The 19,887-nt window shown below is 38.3% G+C and overlaps 1 protein-coding gene and 1 pseudogene across 12 annotated transcripts in view; both read left to right on the forward strand.

The window, feature by feature from the left end:
- LOC133239313 (large ribosomal subunit protein uL6-like) overlaps positions 1-8,050 on the forward strand; it is a 35,128-nt pseudogene extending 27,078 nt beyond the window's left edge.
- BTRC (beta-transducin repeat containing E3 ubiquitin protein ligase) overlaps positions 1-19,887 on the forward strand; it is a 175,726-nt gene that overhangs the window by 139,139 nt on the left and 16,700 nt on the right. For all 12 annotated transcript variants that reach the window (XM_061403184.1, XM_061403185.1, XM_061403189.1 and 9 more), the window contains 4 exons: positions 8,057-8,288; positions 13,862-14,048; positions 18,929-19,025; positions 19,673-19,810. In XM_061403184.1, the coding sequence (XP_061259168.1) occupies positions 8,057-8,288; positions 13,862-14,048; positions 18,929-19,025; positions 19,673-19,810 (654 nt within the window). The remainder of the gene's footprint in view (positions 1-8,056; positions 8,289-13,861; positions 14,049-18,928; positions 19,026-19,672; positions 19,811-19,887) is intronic.

Raw genomic sequence — 19,887 nt, forward strand, 5'->3', positions numbered from 1 at the left:
TTGAGAGTCCCTTGGACTGCAAGGACATCAAACTAGTCAATACTGAAGGAAATCAGTCCTGAATATTAATTGAAAGGATTGATGCTGAAGCTGAAGCTTCAATACTTTGGCCACCTGATGCAAAGAGCTGACTCATTAGAAAAGACCCTGATGCTGGGAAAGATTGAAGGCAGGAGGAGGAGGGGACAGCAGAGGATGAGATGGTTGGATGGCATCACCGACTCAATGGACATGGGTTTGAGCAAGCTCTGGGAGCTGGTGACAGACAGGGAAGCCTGGTGTGCTGTAGTCCATGGGGTCACAGAGAGTCGGACACAACTGAGCAACTGAACTGAATTAAACTGAACTATAATGGATGGGAATGGGCAGATTTAATTCAGATGACCAGTATATTTATTACTGTGGGCAAGGATCTTTTAGAAGAAATGGAGTAACCCTCATGGGCTTCCCTGGTGGCTCAGAGGTTAAAGCGTCTGCCTCTCATGTGGGAGACCTGGGTTCGATCCCTGGGTTGGGAAGATTCCCTGCAGAAGGAAATGGCAACCCACTCCAGTATTCTTGCCTGGAGAATCCCATGGACGGAGGAGCCTGGTGGGCTACAGTCCATGGGGTCGCAAAGAGTCGGACACGACTGAGCGACTTAACTAACTAACTAACCCTCATAGTCAACAAGAGAGTCTGAAATGCAGTACTTGGGTGCAGCCACAAAAGCGACAGAATGATCTCAGAGTTGTTTCCAAGACAAACCATTCAACATTATAGTAATCCTTAAGTCTATCAGTCCCAGCCACTGATGCTAAAGAAACTGAAGCTGACTGATTCTATGAAGACATAGAACACTGTCTAGAACTAACACACACACACACAATAAGATTTCCTTTTGATCCCAGGGGATTGGAATGTAAAAGTAGGAAGTCAAGAGATACCCAGAGTAACAGGCAAGTTAGGCCTTGGAGTACAAAATGAAGCAGGGCAAAGGCCAACAGAGTTTTGTTAAGAGAACAAACTGGTTAGGCAAATACCCTTTTCCAACAACACAAGGGATGCCTGTACACGTGGACATCCGTAGAGTCAGTAGCAAAATCAGAGTCAGTACCAAAATCAGAATGATTATATTCTTTGCAGCAGAAGATGGAGAAGCTCTATACAGTCAGCAAAAACAATACCTGGAGCTGACTGTGACTCAGATCATGAGCTCCTTACTGCAGAATTCAGGCTTAAATTGAAGGAAGTAGGGAAAACCACTAAGCCTTTCAGGTATGAGCTAAATTAAATCCTTTATGATTATACAGTGGAGGTGACGAATAGATTCATGGGATTAGATGTGGTAGAGTGCCTGAAGAACTGTGGACGAAGGTTCATAATATTGTACGGGAGGCAGTGACCAAAACTATCCCAGACAAAAAGAAGTGCAAGAAAGCAAAGTGGTTGTCTCAGGAGGCTTTACAAATAGCTGAGGAAAGTAGAGAAGTAAAAGGCAAGGGAGAAAGGGAAAGATACACTCAACTGAATGCAGAGTTCCAGAGAGTAGCAGGGAGAGATAAGAAGGACTTCTTAAATGAATAATGCAAAGAAATAGAGGAAAACAGTAGAATAGGAAAGACTATAGATCGCTTTGAGAAAATTGGAGGTATCAAGGGAGCATTTCATGCAAGAATGGGCATGATAAAGATAGAAATGGTAAGGACCTAACAGAAGCAGAAGACATGAAGAAGAGGTGGTAAGAATACACAGAACTATACAGAAAAGGTCTTAATGGCCCAGGTAACCACAGATGTGTGGTCACTTACCTAGAACTGGACATCCTGGATTGTGAAGTCAAGTGGGCTGTGGGAAGCATTACTATGAGCAAAGCTAGTGGAGGTGACAGAATTCTAGTTGAGCTATTTAAGATCCTAAAAGATGATGCTGTTGAAGTGTTGTACTTAATATGTCAACAACTTTGGAAAACTCAGGAGTGGTCACAGGACTGGAAAAAGTCAATTTTCATTCCAATCCCAAAGAAGGGCATTGCCAAAGAATGTTGGCAGAGAATTGTGTGGCATTATCACACAGGTGCTCTCATTTCACATGCTTGCAATGTCATGCTGAAAATTCTTCAAGCTAGGCTTCAACAATATGTGAACCAAAAACTTCCAGATTCAAGCTGGATTTAGAAAAGGCAGAGGAACCAGAGATCAACTTTCCAACATTTGTTGGATAATAGAAAAAGCAAGGGAATTCCAGAAAAACATCTGCTTCTTTTACTACGCTAAAGCCTTTGACTGTATGGATCACAACAAACTGTGGAAAATTCTTAAAGAGATGGGGATACCAGACCACCTTACCTGCCTTCTGAGAAACCTGTATAGAGGTCAAGAAGCAAGAGTTAGAACCAGTCTTTGCCACGTCAACTGTGAGAATGAAGACCATTCTCAGCAAGCAGACTGTTGACATCCCAGAAAATGTCGACATTACCTTGAAGGGACGGACAATTATTGTGAAGGGCCCCAGAGGCACGCTGCAGGGGGACTTCAATCACATCAATGTAGAACTCAGTCTCCTTGGAAAGAAAAAGAAGAGGCTCCATGTTGACAAATGGTGGGGAAACAGAAAGGAACTGGCCACTGTTCGCACAATCTGTAGTCACGTACAGAACATGATCAAGGTGTTACACTGGGCTTCCGTTACAAGATGAGGTCAGTGTATGCCCACTTCCCCATCGATGTTGTTGTTCAGGAGAATGGTTCTCTTTTGGAAATCCAAAATTTTGGGGGTGAAAAATACATACGCAGGGTTTGAATGAGATCAGGGGTTGCCTATTCAGTATCTCAAGCCCAGAAAGATGAGTTGATTCTTGAAGGAAATGACATTGCATTTGTGTCAAATTCAGCTGCTTTGATTCAGCAAGCCACCACAGTTAAAAACAAGGATATCAGAAAAATTTTGGATGGTGTCTATGTTTCTGAAAAAGGAACAGTTCAGCAGGCTGATGAATAAGATCTCAGTGATCCTGCTGCAGAAACCACAAAGATGGCAAATGGTTCTGTGGACTCAGTTGTGATATTTTAAAGAGGCAATAAAAACTCTTGATTTGGAAAAAGAAAAAAAAAGAGTTAGAACCAGACATGGAACAACTGACTGGTTCCAAATTGGGAAAAGAGGACATCAAGGCTGTATATTGTCACCCTACTTATTTAACTTATATGCAGAGTACATCATGCGAAATGCCAGCCTGGGTGAAGCTCAAGGTAGAATCAAGATTGATGGGAGAAATAGCAATAACTTCAGATATGCAGATGACACCACCCTAATGGCAGAAAGCGAAGAGGACCTAAAGAGCCTCTTGATGCAGGTGAAAAAGGAGAGTGAAAAAGCAGGCTTAAAACTCAACATTCAGAAAACTGGCATCCAGTCCCATCACTTTCTGGCAAATAGATGGGAAAACAATGGAAATAGTGACAGACTTTTACTTTCTTGGGCTTCAAAATCACTGAGGACAGTGATTGCAACTATGAAATTAGAAGATGCTTGCTCCTTGGAAGAAAAGCTGTGAGAAACGTAGACAGTGTATTAAAAAACAGAGACATTACTTTGCTGACAAAGGTCCATATCGTCAAAGTTATGGTTTTTCCAGTAGTCATGTACAGATGTGAGAGTTGGACTATAAAGAAGGCAGAGCACTGAAAAATTGATGCTTTTAAACTGTGGTGTTGGAGAAGACTCTTGAGAGTCCCTTGGACAGCAAGGAGATCAAACCAGTCAGTCCTAAAGGAATCAACCCTGAATATTCATTGGAAGGACCCATGCTGAAGCTGATGCAAAGAGCCGACTCATTGGAAAAGACCCTTATGCTGGGATATGTTGAAGGCAGGAGGAGAAGGGGACAACAGAGGATGAGATGGTTGGATGGCATCATGGATTCAATGGACATTCAGTTCAGTTCAGTCGCTCAGTCATGTCTGACTCTTTGCGACATGAGTTTGAGCAAACTCCAGGAGATAGTGAAGGACAGGGAAGCTTGGCATGCTCCAGTTCATGGGGTTGCAAAGAATTGGACACAACTGAGCGACTGAACAACAGCAGCAGCAACACGTATGTTGTCAGATTTATTCCTGAGAATTACACATTTTTTAATGCTACTATAAATTGTATAGGCAGTTTTTAAAAATATGTATATATGTTAATGAAATTAGTATAGTGGCTACCCTTAGAGGGGCTAGTGACTTGAAAAAAGGAGCACAAGGCAGAGTTTGTGACCAAGGCACTAGTTACACAGTATGCTCACCTTGTGGAAATTCATCAAGCTATACACTTAAGGTTATGTACTTCTATGTATATTATATATTATACTTCACTGAAAATTAAAATAGAAAAGATATACTACCCAGTGAAATAGAATGATATATTTTCAAAAAAGAGAAAGCATAAGTCCAGCAGTGTCATAAATTCATGAAGAGTGTCGATTTACTGAGCACTTTACTCTGTGCCATGTGGTGAACTAAGCTTACTTTTCGTAGATGATTTTGAACTTCACAAAATCCCAATGGAATAGATTCTGTAATTAGCCCCACTTTACAGATGAGTGAAACAGAGACTCAGAGAAAAAATCAAGTTATTTACTCTATGTCACATAACTGGTAATTGAGGAGCTAAATTGAAGCCACGTCTTTCTACTCTAAGGCCAGTGCTCTTAAAACAATGTGGTATGGTGTAGTGGTAAAGGGTAACTCATTTGAAGTGATGATGGATCTAAGGTATATGCCTGCCTGCAATGAAATACTCTGTTTTGAGGGGCGGTGACTGGAGTGTATTACCAGTGGACAGTTTGCAAATACATGAACTCTTGGTTTATGGTTCATTTCTAATAGTGTTTTATCTCCTGTTTATGATTGAATCATTGAAAATATGAGAAAGTCTTGACTGAACTTTAACTCCTGCAGTGGGATAATCAACTTGTGAAATCCTTCAGCACTTTTATCTGTTAATAGTCTAATAGCCACTGATCAAAGCCTGAATCCCCTTATTTTAGTAATATCTGATTTGTTTACAGTATAAATAGAACACTTTCATTACCTTTTTGATTATTGTTCTCTGTGACTGACATTTCTGATCTTTATCCAGGATACAATACTCTGGCATCCAACTCCAGTCTATTTCTTCCTTTAAAAGACAAATATATAAAAGATGATGAGAAGTTTTGGTTGTTGGAATGAGAAGTGGTGTTTGGTCAAGTTTTCCTTTTCTGAGATGCAAACAAATAGCCTACACAAAACAGCCCAGAAGTCCCCCAATGCCTGTGTCCAACAAGGTTGTTATTAATCATTTTTGGTCTTATATCATAGATAAAAATGGTATTTATGCTAGAAAACATCCAGCTCTGTCTACACCAGGGCTTGCTGTTCATAGTGTCTGTTCCTTCTGTATAAATAGAATGGCTCATGCCATTCCTTTTTTAAAAAGACATTTTTCTATTTATTTGGCTGGGCTGGGCCTTAGTTGTGGCACTCAGAGATCTTCAATCTTTGTTGCAGTGTATAGCATCTTTAGTTGCGGCATGGGAACTCTTGGTTGCAACATGTCGTATCTAGTTCCCTGACCAGGGATTGAACCTGGGCCCCTTGCATTGGGAATGTGGAGTCTTAACCACTTAACCACTGGGGAAATCCTGCTAATGCCATTCTTGAAAATATACTTTCAACTGAACTATCACAATATTGTCAACTGGCTGTATCCCAATTAAAAAAAAAAAGTTTTTTTTTAAAAATAAATAAATTTAAAAATAAAACAGATGCTACAGGAGATGTTTATTTAAGCACAGACAGACAGCTTCTAGAATCTGTGGTGGTTCTTTGTGGTTTATTAAAATATATCAGTAATATAATCTAGACCCCCCAAAAAAGGAAATATACTTTCAGCTATGTATTGGGAATCATTTGTAGAGAGGCCTACGTGTAGGAGTTAACCTGTAGAAATTAAACCAAACCTGTGCCTTTAATAGCAGAAGTTGATTCTCCAAATTTGGTACAGTTTGATGGCATATTCAATATGGCAAGAACTCCCTAGTAACTCAGGTCTTCTTGCCACATTGGGACTTCTTCAGACAAATATGCCAAAGATCCATCAAGTTAGTTTGAAAAGTATAAGTACCTAGCTGTACCTGCCACTTTGTGGTTATCTTCTAAAGAAAATCAACTTTCTTTAGAGTAGCAAAATTTTCAGTTGATTTCTGAATCTTCTCCTAGTGTTCCCCAGCTTCAAACTTGAATATAATCTTTGTCTCTCCCCCCACCCCAACCTCATACCCTATATATCCAGTTGATCAGCAAATTCACTTGACTCTGCCTTCAAAATATACATTGAATCCCAATTATTTCTCACCACATCTATAGCTACCACTTAGTCCAAAAGATTGTTGTCTCTTCCGTGGACTACTGTGACGTAGCCAGGTAATTAATTAGTCTCCTGATTTCAATTCATGTCCTCTACAGCCTGTTCTCCACATAGCAATGATCCTTTTAAAAGGTTTCAGATCATAAAATGCTCAGGCTTCTAGGCGCTTCTCCATGTGATCTCTTCCTGCATAGCTTCTCATCGTCTCCAGGAAAGTAGCCTCAGTTTTTACATAGTGGCTCAAGGGTCTAAGGCAGAGTAAGCAGAAGTTGCCTAAGCCTAGAAGTCCCAGAATGTTACTTTCTCCGCATTCTTTTAGTCAAAGCCCAGATTCAAAGGCTGGGACAAACTATTTCTTGATGGGGGTAGAAACAGAATTCATGTTCAGGGAGGAATGGAGTCCTTTGTGACCAAATTGTTACATTGTGGTTTTTTTAAGTGCTACATAACAAATTACCACAAACTTAACAATTTAAAATAATACCTGTTCATTAGCTCACTGTTCTCTAGGTCAGAAATCTGATATAGCAAGACTGGGTTCTCTGCTCAGAATATCACAAGGCGGAAATCAATGTGTTGGTCTGAGCTGAGTTCTCATTTAGGGAAAGAAATCTCAGGTTGTTGTTGGCAAATTCAGCTCCTTGCCTTTGTAGGATTGAGGTCACCATTTTCTTGTTGGCTGTCTGCTGGGAGATGCTCTCAGCCCCTAAGGGTGATCAAATTCCTAGCCTGGTGGTCCCCTTCTCTTCTGCAACCAATTGGGGGGGGAAAAAAAAGTGCTTTTAAAGGACTGATATCATTAGGTCACGCCCACTGGGGTAATCTCCCTCTTAAGGTCCTAATTTGGGACCTTAATTAAATCACAGCAGTACCTACATGTTGGTTTGAATAACAGAGAAGAATTTCTTTGCCTGTCAAAATGGCATTATCTTTTCTATCCCTTTATCCTGTGTTATTTTTCTTCATTATTTGTATGGTAATGTTTTTAGCTTGCTATACCTACTGTATTGTGAATAACTGGTGGTAGAAACTATGTTATTTTTGTTAAGTGTTGTATTCCTAGCACCTGGGACAATGTTTAGAACATTATAGATGCTCAACTAATATTTATTGAATGAACCAGTTAATATTAAAGACTTTATGGCATATAATTTTGATGACAACAGGATTTGGGAGGAGTGGGGAGAAGAAAAGGGTATGTTGAGTATTGATGTTATTTAAGCTTTATCTCTAAAGGTACCTGGGTCTCAAATTATTCATTGGCTTTTCTTTGCATGGAGGATTTCTTACTTAACTATTAAAAAATAAGTTGTGAGTAAGTAATTGTATAAATGCACAGTAACGGGTATATACAAGATAAGCAAATTAGCTTTTTTGCTTGCTAGTCATAACATGCTTTCATTGGTTTTCATCTATATATCTCCAAATAATGTTTTCCTATGAACTTTTGGAAATGGATGCCTTGTCATCCAACAGTATTCCTGATTTACCAATTTACTGTGGTTATTTCTGTGGCTTTTTCCATATAATTGCTGTTTGCAAACATCCAGTTACTAATAAAATAACAGAGTGAGCTCCATCAAACAGACATACATAACATAGCATGCCAGACTGGAAAATCATATAATTTCCCTTATTTCAATACTGACTGTTATATGTTTCTTTCAATCCACCTCTTCTGCAGACAAAACTTGCCAATGGCACTTCCAGTATGATTGTGCCCAAGCAACGGAAACTCTCAGCAAGCTATGAGAAGGAAAAGGAACTGTGTGTCAAATATTTTGAGCAGTGGTCAGAATCCGATCAAGTGGAATTTGTGGAACATCTTATATCCCAAATGTGTCATTACCAACATGGGCACATAAACTCATATCTTAAACCTATGTTGCAGAGGGATTTCATAACTGCTCTGCCAGGTATGTGTACAGGTGTTTGTAAGGCGTTAATTTGCCTGAAAGATATGTTACACTAGTAATCATACTGAATCTTCAGTTCTGTTTCTCTTTAAAAAATCTTTGTTGGCTTTATTTTTATGAACTATTTTAATCATACCTTCTTGGGATATAAGTACAAAAAAATCCAAGTCTGTAAAGAGACTCCTTTTCCCCCTCTCTTCTCCCTGTCTCTATTCACCCTATTTTTACTCACATGTAGGTTTAAATAACATCTTTTCTGAGGTGTTATCTGGTTTGAGATGTGTCTTTTATAGTGTCTTAGTTTTAAGGTATGTTAACATATTTGAATTTCTTTGGGAATTTATCAATAGAATATTTACTTTGCATGAATGAATAAGAAGCATTTTTTATTGAATATTTTAGAAAGAAGTGTATCTCAGGAGCCTTGTTGTGATATTAAGTATGTAAATTCCAGGCTTTACAATCTCACTGCTCAGTAACTAAATAGCTGTTATAAACTATTGCATATTTTTATTGTATGTTTTTTAAAATGTATTTGTGCATACACACACACACACACACACACACTTTTGAGAGTGCTGTGGTTGTTTCACTGAATGCTTAATGGTGATTTGGGATACTCCGTAGGCATCAGTATTTGGGGAAAATGATGTATCAGGAAAATACAAGATTCTCACCCATGTTAAAAGTCTGGTTTTTTTAAAAAGTAGTACAAAAATGAGTGAATTTCTAAAATATAGTCTATCTTTTTTTTTTCAGTAGTTTCCTGATTGTAGCACTTACCAGAAATTTATAAAATTCAAAAATGTTCAAAATGTAAAAACATTTTCCAGAACCCTGCCATTCAGAGAGAACTACTAGTGTGTTCTTAATATTTTTCCTAGGTGTATATATTTCCCTCATAAGTGTTTGCAACATTTTTATTCTTACTATATCCTCTTAATGTGTTTTCCTAAGTGTTGGTTCTTTTAAAAAACAATTTTTTATAGTATTGTATATTATTTATGATGGTTGAAACACATATTTAAACCCTTTATTGAACAGTTCAGTTCAGTCACTCAGTCGTGTCCAACTCTTTGCGACCCCATGAACTGCAGCACGCCACCAACTCCCAGAGTCCGCCCAAACCCATGTCCGTTGAGTTGGTGATGCCATCCAACCATCTCATCCTCTGTCGTCCCCTTCTTCTGCCCTCAATCCTTCCCAGCATCAGGGTCTTTTCCAGTGAGTCAGCTCTTTGCATCAGGTGGCCAAAGTATTGGCGTATCAGCTTCAACATCAGTCCTTCCAATGAACACCCAGGACTGGTCTCCTTTAGGATGGACTGGTTGGATCTCCTTGCAGTCCAAGGGACTCTCAAGAGTCTTCTCCAACACCACAGTTCAAATGCATCATTCTTCTGCACTCAGCTTTCTTTATAGTCCAACTTTCACATCCAGACATGACCACGGGAAAAACCATAGCCTTGACTAGATGGACCTTTGTTGGCAAAGTAATGTCTCTACTTTTTAATATGCTGTGTAGGTTGGTCATAACTTTCCTTCCAAGGAGTAAGCATCTTTTAGTTTCATGGCTGCAGTCACCATCTGCAGTGATTTTGGAGCCCAGAAAAATAAAGTCAGCTACTGTTACCACTGTTTCCCCATCTATTTGCCATGAAATGATGGGACCGGATGCCCTGATCCTAGTTTTCTGAATGTTGAGCTTTAAGCCAACTTTTTCACTCTCCTATTTCACTTTCATCAAGAGGCTTTTTAGTTCTTCTTCACTTTCTGCCATAAGAGTGGTGTCATCTGCATATCTGAGGTTATTGATATTTCTCCCGGCAATCTTGATTCCATCTTGTGCTTCATCCAGCCCAGCGTTTCTCATGATGTACTCTGCATAGAAGTTAAATAAGCAGGGTGACAATGTACAGCCTTGAAATACTCCTTTTCCAATTTGGAACCAGTGTGTTGTTCCATGTCCAGTTCTGTTACTTCCTGACCTGCATACAGATTTCTCAAGAGGCAGGTCAGGTGGTCTGGTATTCCCATCTCTTTCAGAATTTTCCACAGTTTATAGTGATCCACACAGTCGAAGGCTTTGGCATAGTCAATAAAGCAGAAATAGATGTTTTTCTGGAACTCTCTTGCTTTTTCCATGATCCAGCGGATGTTGGCAATTTGATCTCTGGTTCGTCTGCCTTTTCTAAAACCAGCTTGAACATCTGGAATTTCACGGTTCACGTATTGCTGAAGCCTGGCTTGGAGAATTTTGAGCGTTACTTTACTAGCGTGTGAGATGAGTGCAATTGTGCGGTAGTTTGAGCATTCTTTGGGATTGGAATGAAAATTGACCTTTTCCAGTCCTGTGGCCACTGCTGAGTTTTCCAAATTTGCTGGCATATTGAGTGCAGCACTTTCACAGCATCATCTTTCAGGATTTGAAATAGCTCAACTGGAATTCCATCACCTCCATTAGCTTTGTTCATAGTGATGCTTTCTAAGGCCCACTTGACTTCACATTCCAGGATGTCTGGCTCTAGGTGAGTGATCACACCATCATGATTATCCGGGTCATGAAGATCTTTTTTGTACAGTTCTTTTTATTCTTGCCACCTCTTCTTAATATCTTCTGCTTCTTTTAGGTCCCTACCATTTCTGTTCTTTATTGAGCATACAGTGTTCCCTTGGCATCTCTAACTTTCTTGAAGAGATATCTAGTCTTTCCCATTCTGTTGTTTTCCTCTATTTCTTTGCATTGATCACTGAGGAAGGCTTTCTTATCTCTCCTTGCTATTCTTTGCAACTCTCCATTCAAATGGGTATATCTTTCCTTTTCTCCCTTGCTTTTTGCTTCTCTTCTTTTCACAGCTATTTGTAAGGCCTCCTCAGACAGCCATTTTGCTTTTTTGCATTTCTTTTTATTGGGAATGGTCTTGATTCCTGTCTCCTGTACAGTGTCACGAACCTCCGTCCATAGTTCATCAGGCACTCTGTCTATCAGATCTAGTCCCTTAAATCTATTTCTCACTTCCACTGTATAGTCATAAGGGATCTGATTTAGATCATACCTGAATGGTCTAGTGGTTTTCTCCACTTTCTTCATTTTCAGTCTGAATTTGGCAATAAGGCGTTCATGATCTGAGCCACAGTCAGCTCCTGGTCTTGTTTTTGCTGACTGTATGGAGACTGCTCTATACAGTCTCCATCTTTGGCTGCAAAGAATATAATCAATCTGATTTTGGAGCATTTAGGTAGTTTAAAATGTTTTTTCCATTATAAACTATGCTGTGGTGGTATTCTTGCCTGGAGAATCCCAGGGACAGAGGAGCCTGGTGGGCTGCCATCTGTGGGGTCGCACAGAGTTAGACAGGACTGACGCGACTTAGCAGCAGCAGCAGTGGACATTGTTATTCATCTTTTGGGCATCCTAGGAAAAAAAATACCACAAGTGGGATTCCTGTGTTAAAGAATTACGAACATTTTTAAGGCTTCTAATACATGTGCTAAACTGTCCTCTAAGAAAACTATACCAACTTAAACCCTCCCTCAAAGCATTTTACCACTTTTTTTAATCTTTGCCAATTATATCTTTTTAAAAATTTGTTTTTCCAAAATTGGAATTTAAATTGCCCTTTAAAACAAAAGAAATGCCTATTTATATCTTTGAAATAAACATTTTTAAGCTGAATTTGTACTTACATCTTTTGTTAAATAGAATAGATTTCTGCCCATTCTTCACTCATTGGATTTTATTTTAGCCATAGGCAAGCAGTTTTCTTTGTGCAATCTGTGTGTACCTCATTATTGTGCTCTCCCCAATCACTGAGACATGTTACAATCTCTAGCATATACCACTAAGAATTGAACAGGAGATGATTAGACTTGTGTATTCTTTGCCTAATACTGATCTCTGATGTATATCTGCTGACCACTTTATAAGATACTAAATCATCAGTCTAATGCTTTATGGCCACTTTAACTTATGAACCTACACCATCTGGCTACATTTAGTAAACCAAACTACTTCAAAAAATGCCTGTAATCCATTAATGTAATGGGTTTGTTTGGAGTGTTAGGTGAAATTACTTCCAAAGACTTATTATAGGGACATAGTGAAAGATCAGGAGCAATTTGATGCTAGCCACTAAAAACACAGGAATGCATTTTGGGAACTTCTGATAGTATAGAAAGTTCAGTATAAAGATGGAGAAATTGAACCATTACTGTACTTTGTATGACAAACTAATTATTATATCTTTAATTGGCTTATAGTCATGTTTCTTTAATAAGAATTAGGTGATGAATGCCTCCATCTGCTTGTGCTTAAATATGAACATGTGATGCCAGCCAAACAAGATCCATTTAATGCTTTCTTTTCCAAATCTGTTGAAGAATGTGACTGACATCCATATAATTTTTATAATTAAAATAATGTTTAAGCACATTTAGATTGTTGCTAATGGCGTCCAAATGTATCTTTGTATGATTCAGGGGAAAGAAACAAAATGAAATGTGATATTATCTCTCTTGCTTGTTAAGTTTGTGCCTAAGGTAATCAGAGTATCAAGGAATCTTTCTGCACTATTTAAGTCTTTAGCAAATCTCTGATACGTTACCTGTAAAGAGAAATGACTTTGAATATTTTTTGTCTCACTGTGAATTAGAACAGCAGCCAAAAGGTCTGTTAATATGAACATCCTATTTTATGGGATCTGTTCCTCTGAGGCCCCAGTACAGATTTGGGTGATAGAGAATTTTAATTGGGAAGCCCACCTAGTTTACACAATCCAAGATCTACTTACCCTGTTTTTCTCTGTATATCCTACAAAAATAGTCTCTGAAATTCTAAGTTGTCTATTGGTCTGGGGTTTGTTTTGTTTTGTTTTTTTTCATTTTTGGCCAACTGTCATTTAGGCTTTATAGCCACAACTGTTCTCAAATATACTTTTTTAAACATCTGAAATTAAACTCGAACTTGAATATACCTCTCAGTCATTCCTCTTGGGATGTTCCTATACCAACCTATATTTTCTTTTTCTCTCCTTTCTGCATGCCCAGAATTCTATAGTCCAGAACATTCTGACTTAGTGCCTCTCCCACAGTACATTTAAAGGATATTTCTTTTACCGAACAGCTTTGGAACTGCAGCAGTAATAGAAACAGAATGAGAAATGGACCTAATATAAAGAATTGGGGTAGAGATGGGGGGGTCTGAATCACAGAGTTTGAGATGCCATCCATAGAACATCCCCTAGTGCTGAAATCCATATAGATAGATGTGAATTGTTTTCTGGAATCCTTTTATTTTTAATGTCTTGGGGGGTTTGCTGGTTGTTAGTTTTCACTTCCTTATCTAAAGGAAGATGGAAAATACTGTTCATTTCTGTAACCTTATAGAAAAATTATTGACACTCATTTTAGCCAAGTCTGTTTGAAAAAGAAACTGGACCACACTAGGGACAGTGATGTGCCTTCATAGTGGAATAAATGCTGTTCCTGTTTAAAGGACTTTCTGTTTAAAAAAAAATCATTCACCACCATCCATGTCTTTTTTTTTTTTTCTTTGCCTCCTCTCCCCACCAAAAGCTCGGGGTTTAGATCACATTGCTGAGAACATCCTGTCATACTTGGATGCCAGATCACTATGTGCTGCTGAACTTGTGTGCAAAGAATGGTACCGAGTGACGTCTGATGGCATGTTATGGAAGAAGCTCATTGAAAGAATGGTCAGGACAGATTCTCTGTGGAGAGGCCTGGCAGAACGAAGAGGCTGGTGAGCCTTTTAACATTCTAACTCTTTAGAGAGCTGCAGGATCTGGCCTTTCACTCTCTGGAATGCAGTATTATTGGGAACCAGCAAGACCACTTATCTTTTGATACACTAATTTTGCTCTTTTATAGCAAAAAGTGTTAAATAGTTGTTCATGTACTTGGCAGTTTTTCTTCTGACCACTCACTCATAAGTGATACCAGTTCAGTTCAGTTCAGTTGCTCAGTCGTGTCCGACTCTTTGCGACCCCATGAATCTCAGCACGTCAGGCCTCCCTGTCCATCACCAACTCCCAGAGTTCACTCAGAGTCACGTCCATCGAGTCAGTGATGCCATCCAGCCATCTCATCCTCTGTCGTCCCCTTCTCCTCCTGCCCCCAATCCCTCCCAGCATCAGAGTCTTTTCCAATGAGTCACCTCTTCGCATGAGGTGGCCAAAGTACTGGAGTTTCAGCTTTAGCATCATTCCTTCCAAAGAAATCCCAGGGCTGATCTCCTTCAGAATGGACTGGTTGGATCTCCTTGCATAAGTGATATAATAATGTGTTAATGCTGCTTTGCAAACAACGATTAAAAAAAAATACTACCAGCCCTCCTCTTTGACTATTTTCTTTTTCAGATTTTTTTGTCTTTAGCCTTAGCCTGTGGTGTTCTATCAACTTTTTAATCAAAATTATTTTTATGCCCAACTAGAATAAGAACTCAAGCCTTCAGAAAGAGAAGAAATTGGAATTTAGTATAAATCATTGTTTCTTTTTAAGACTCTTAAATTTTCTCAAGATTTTTTTACTGCTTAATCCTAAATCCTGTAAGACGTTATGTAGTTACCAGCCTGAGAGCAACAGAATTCACCAGTTTTGTTCTTATTCTTTTAATGTAATGGTACCATTTCTTTAGAACATCTGGAAGAGGTCTTCTATATATAATTTTCTCTTGGATGATTCTCTATAATGTCATTTTTAAAAAGTTGGGTGTGAATACTTCATAAATAAAATAAAGGTGGTGACATATTAAATATTTTAGTTGATAGTGATGCACCAGCAGGCATGTGTATGCTCAGTGATATCCTGAGCAATTAATTTCATGAATCATTTTTCTTGGATCATGAAGAGATACAGAACAGTTAAGAATGGAGGATCAGCTTTTCTTAACAATTTTTCATAAAAGCATAGTTGGCTCCCTTTTTTTGCATCTTTTAAATTCATTAATGTACAATAAATATAATGACCTCCAAATATTATACCAAGTAATTCAAGAGATTTCTGTTATTCTGGCTATTAGAAGGTCTTTAAAATTTCTCCCAAATTCAGTTAAATTAGGAAGCAAATACCAGGGAATTTTTGGCTATAAAAAATTGCATAAATGAAAATATATTATTATTTCTTCTTCCAAGTATGTTTCCCTTACTTTCACTAATTTCACTGTATGGAAGAATGGAAACCTGATCTTTGATAACTTATTTCATACTTTGGAAATAAACTATATTGTATAATAAAGTAAAAGATTATATAGATATATGGAATTCAAAGTCCATCATTTTCTTAAGCATGTTAGGACTAGCCTTAGAAATAGAGGAGGCAGTTGCTTGCTTGGGAAAATTTTAGGGCAGCTAGGAATATTCCTCTACCCTTCGGGGGGGGGAGGAAAAGAAAAGAAAATCTTCTCCAAATAACTCCTGACCCAAAATTTCACTTGTAGAGATGCATTCTCATAGCTTATAAAGGTTTTGTTCCCTGTTAAAATGTACTTTGTTCCCATTTGGACTGTAAATGACAATAAACCTTTATCAGATGTTGGGACTTTACAGTCTCTTTTTGAAGGCAGGGAGAGTAAGAAGTAGATGGGCAAATCTTGACAGATATGTATGAAAATACCAAAGATAAAAGGCTCCAGAATTATGCTTAGGGTTAATTAAACCCTAAAAGAGGGTTTAAATCCTTAAAGAGGGTTAAAGATCTCTTGTATTAGTTACACAGAAGAAAAAAAAAAGATCATCGAACAGGTGGCTTCTTGGCCTTTTAAAAGGGTATGTGAAGGTATAGCTGAGAAATAATTTAGGATCAGCACTAATTATCACTCTCTCTCCTATTTCTTCAACTACAGAAACCCATTCCTGCTCTTTTGAGTATCCTTTAGAGTTCTGACTGTATTCCTTTGTCTTTGGCCATATATATCACCTTAGCTTGATACAGATCCCTGAGATTTCAAATATTTGTTCACCCCATGAAGACTGCCTTTATTATCCCCTTGACAGTATGTGGCTGCTTATGTTTACGTGTTGCCTTTCTTCCTGTGTTAGTAGTTCTTCCTCACTTTAGAAAAGAATAGTCTGTAATCACTTTTTCATTTTTCTCTTGCAAGTTGTCTTACTAAGTCTCCTTTGTCAATAAAGCCTTTCTGTTATACTGCCTCTCCCCAAATGCTGTCTTTGAGAACTTCTTCCATTTCCTTCAACCAAAAATAAATAAATACAGTTTTCTAAAAAAGCTTTGAGTTTAATTTCCACTCTACAGTTGTATTTTATATCTAGATGAATTTGACAGTCTGCCCCTAGGACATGAACTCTTATTTTCTCTCTTGAATAATACTGAAGATGCTCTCTCCGCTTAGTAATGGTAACTCTTAAAGTGTAATAAAAGACCACTTGGGATAAGTCCATTTTCTTAATCAGCAGATCACATTTTATGATAACATTCTGAATTTAATATTTAGCATTTATCATGTCCTCACACTCTTAAAAGTACTAGGCATTTCACATAGAAGTGGTCCCTGTTGTCAGAGAGCTTCCATCGTGAAAGGTTTTGACTTATAAAATAGATACAGACTGAAAAACCAGTTTTCAACACTTAGCCATCCTTTTTTGTAGCACCTTTAACTTGAAGAAATTCAGATGCTTTAGCATGGCAAGATAAATACTGTGGGATAGAAAATGAGATCAGAGGTTTACATGATTTCTCTTTCCTTAGAATGTAGAGATAGTTTCATTGTATATGAAAAAAAAATCCTGGGGTCCCTGTGTGCAATTGCCAGAGGTTAAAAAGAGGATAAGAATGAGGAATGGTGAGCTTTGAAAGACAATACAGTAGTTAAGAGTGTGACCTCTGAAGTCAGACTTAGATTCAAACCCTAGGTCTTCTCCCTAGCTGTGTGACCTTGGACAAGTTGCTTAGCTTCCCTGACATTTGATTTCTTCACCTGCCAAATGAATCTAGTTATTCCTAACCTCATTAAAGGATGTCAACATTGAAACTATTAAATTTAATTATTAACCAGATCTTTTGGGGGAGCGGGGGGGCCTTGCTATGGTGGCTTATGGGATCTTAGTTCCCTGTCCAGGGATTGAACCTGGGCCTCTGGCAGTGGAAGCACTGAGTCCTAACCACTAGACCACCAAGGAGTTCCCTAATAACCAGATTTAGGACCTCTTCATTGAAAATTTGTTTGCCTACAATGTATTTATAGAATAATTATTGTTTAGAAAACTGTATCTTTAAGCCCGAATTATTTCCAAATGTGTCTTGTTTGTCCCTTTCTTTGTGTTGGTGTATCATGCTTCTTGCTCCTATTATAGTCCCTTTAAAAAGACAGTTATTTTAGCCTCTCTGCTGTGGATTTCCCTTTCTGTATCAACACAGAAGTCAGAGCCAGCTACCTTCCTGATAGGAAATTTTCTCAACTAATTTTCAAGGTGTATAATAGGAAGAGGGCAGGGGAGAAGTGCTCCTGGAGACATTGAACAATTAATTATATTGTAATGGAGCTATAGAGGGAGGCGTGGATGACTGGCCCAGAGAAAACATGATTTCTCTGGTGCCAGGATTACACTCAGAGGCATTTCTGCCTGTCTCCACTTTGCAAGGCACAGTGCCAGTGAGAACAGCAGTTAGTACACCCATAGTGGGGTTTACTAGCTTCCACACCGTGTTTGGTGGGTTCTTAACTTCAGGATGAGGAATTAAATTTTTTACCCAGCAGGAAGTGATTGCCATTTACTGATTTTTTTTTTGTAGTAAAGATCTAGCTTGGGATATGAGTATTCCAGAGATGTGCTGTCATAAGGAAGGAGATCCTAACAAATGTTGCTCACTGGAGTCAAGGAAAGGCAATAAAATCCATGTATGTATGTACATAGCCAGGAACACACCTGTGAAAGTCGATTTTATGCCTTAGATTTGACAGCACAGTGCTGTCAGGCATTTCTTTTATTTTTTTTTTTCTGCTTTCGTACTTGCTGCTGGACACTCCTGTGATCCCTTTGTTTTCTGTTGAAATTGCTCCTTTTAAAACATACCAGCAGCCTGGGTGCCTGAGTCGCCAATACACCTTTCCACATATAACTGGAGACTGGTAAAAGTTAACTCTGTGACAGAGCCATTCCTGCTGCCCACAATGCTAGGCTCCACTACACTGGCACAGCTTTACTCAATGAAGGGAAGTCTGTGGGGCATGTGCCTAGTTCAGAGTTTGTAGTTATCACCACTAACAAAATTTTCATAAGGTAAGGCCAATAAGTCTGTCTCTGCAGAGGTCTGTTAGTCAGTTAGTCAGAATTGTGACTATACACATTCCATTTGTCTATTGACATAATATTCCTGAAGGCCTGACACTTTGATGTCCTACACTAGAAATCATCATGTTTTACTCAAAAGCAAATCAGTGTTGGCAGAATTCGTTTAGCCCAGAAAGTTGCTCGTTAACATGGGAGCAACTTTCAGGAAGTTGCTCCTGAAATCAGGTTTAACTTCGCACTTCTCTAGGCTAGTTATGGAGATTATATGGAATGGTAATTGTGAAAATGCTTTGAAGAAATAGGAGGTTCCTTGTAAATGTATTGGGGGGGGGTTGGATATGATTTTTACTGAGAAATATTTGTTATTTTTTAGGGGACAGTATTTGTTCAAAAACAAACCTCCTGATGGAAATGCGCCTCCCAACTCTTTTTATAGAGCACTTTATCCTAAAATTATACAAGACATTGAGGTAAGAATCTGTATATTTGGGTATTTGCCAAATACTAGAGAATCATCAACATTCTTCAGTAACAGCATTGTTAGAACAAATCCATTAGGGTTTATTGATGTGGGTTAAAAATCAATTTCTTTACAAGTGAATAGGGTAGGTAAAATATAGTAAATAACCAGGCAAAGAAATTTAAAGCTTTTGAAAATTGTTTATTGATAGATAAATAGGTAAGAGAGAAAATATGATAACAGAAGTGGAAATGTTTAAAAGTTGCACTTATAAACCATTATTCAAATATCTTCTGAATTGAGTCTCTGTGGAAGTTCACTGGTAGAAATGCCACCTCAGATGTAAGATGAGCACTGAGTAGGTAACCTCATGTGGTTCATAGCTTCTCCTCTGTTGGTGAACAGTCTCTCTCCAGAAGGTTTATTATTTAGTCGAACGAGTTACATACAGGAGAGTTCTAGGAAATAAATCTTTAATTACTTTGCAAATGAAAAAATGTTTTAAAACATTAAATAGAAGCTTTTTTTAAAAATGCCTTAAGTTCTGTATATCCAGTAAAGCACTGAGCATTTGTCATTGGTTGCCATGAAAATCAGAAAAGAGTTTAGTTCTAGTCCTTTCCTAATTACTACTTCTTTACCATTCCTTCTTCTCAGACAATAGAATCTAATTGGAGATGTGGAAGACATAGCTTACAGAGAATCCACTGCCGAAGTGAAACAAGCAAAGGAGTTTACTGTTTACAGTATGATGATCAGAAGATAGTAAGCGGCCTTCGAGACAACACAATCAAGGTGAGGTCTCTTCAGTTATGGGGAGGTAGCTGAAGGGGTAAGGATGACCACAGTGTAAAGCAACCCAAAGCAAAAAC

Source organism: Bos javanicus, chromosome 26 (genome assembly GCF_032452875.1).
Source record: "Bos javanicus breed banteng chromosome 26, ARS-OSU_banteng_1.0, whole genome shotgun sequence".
NCBI lineage: Eukaryota > Metazoa > Chordata > Mammalia > Artiodactyla > Bovidae > Bos > Bos javanicus.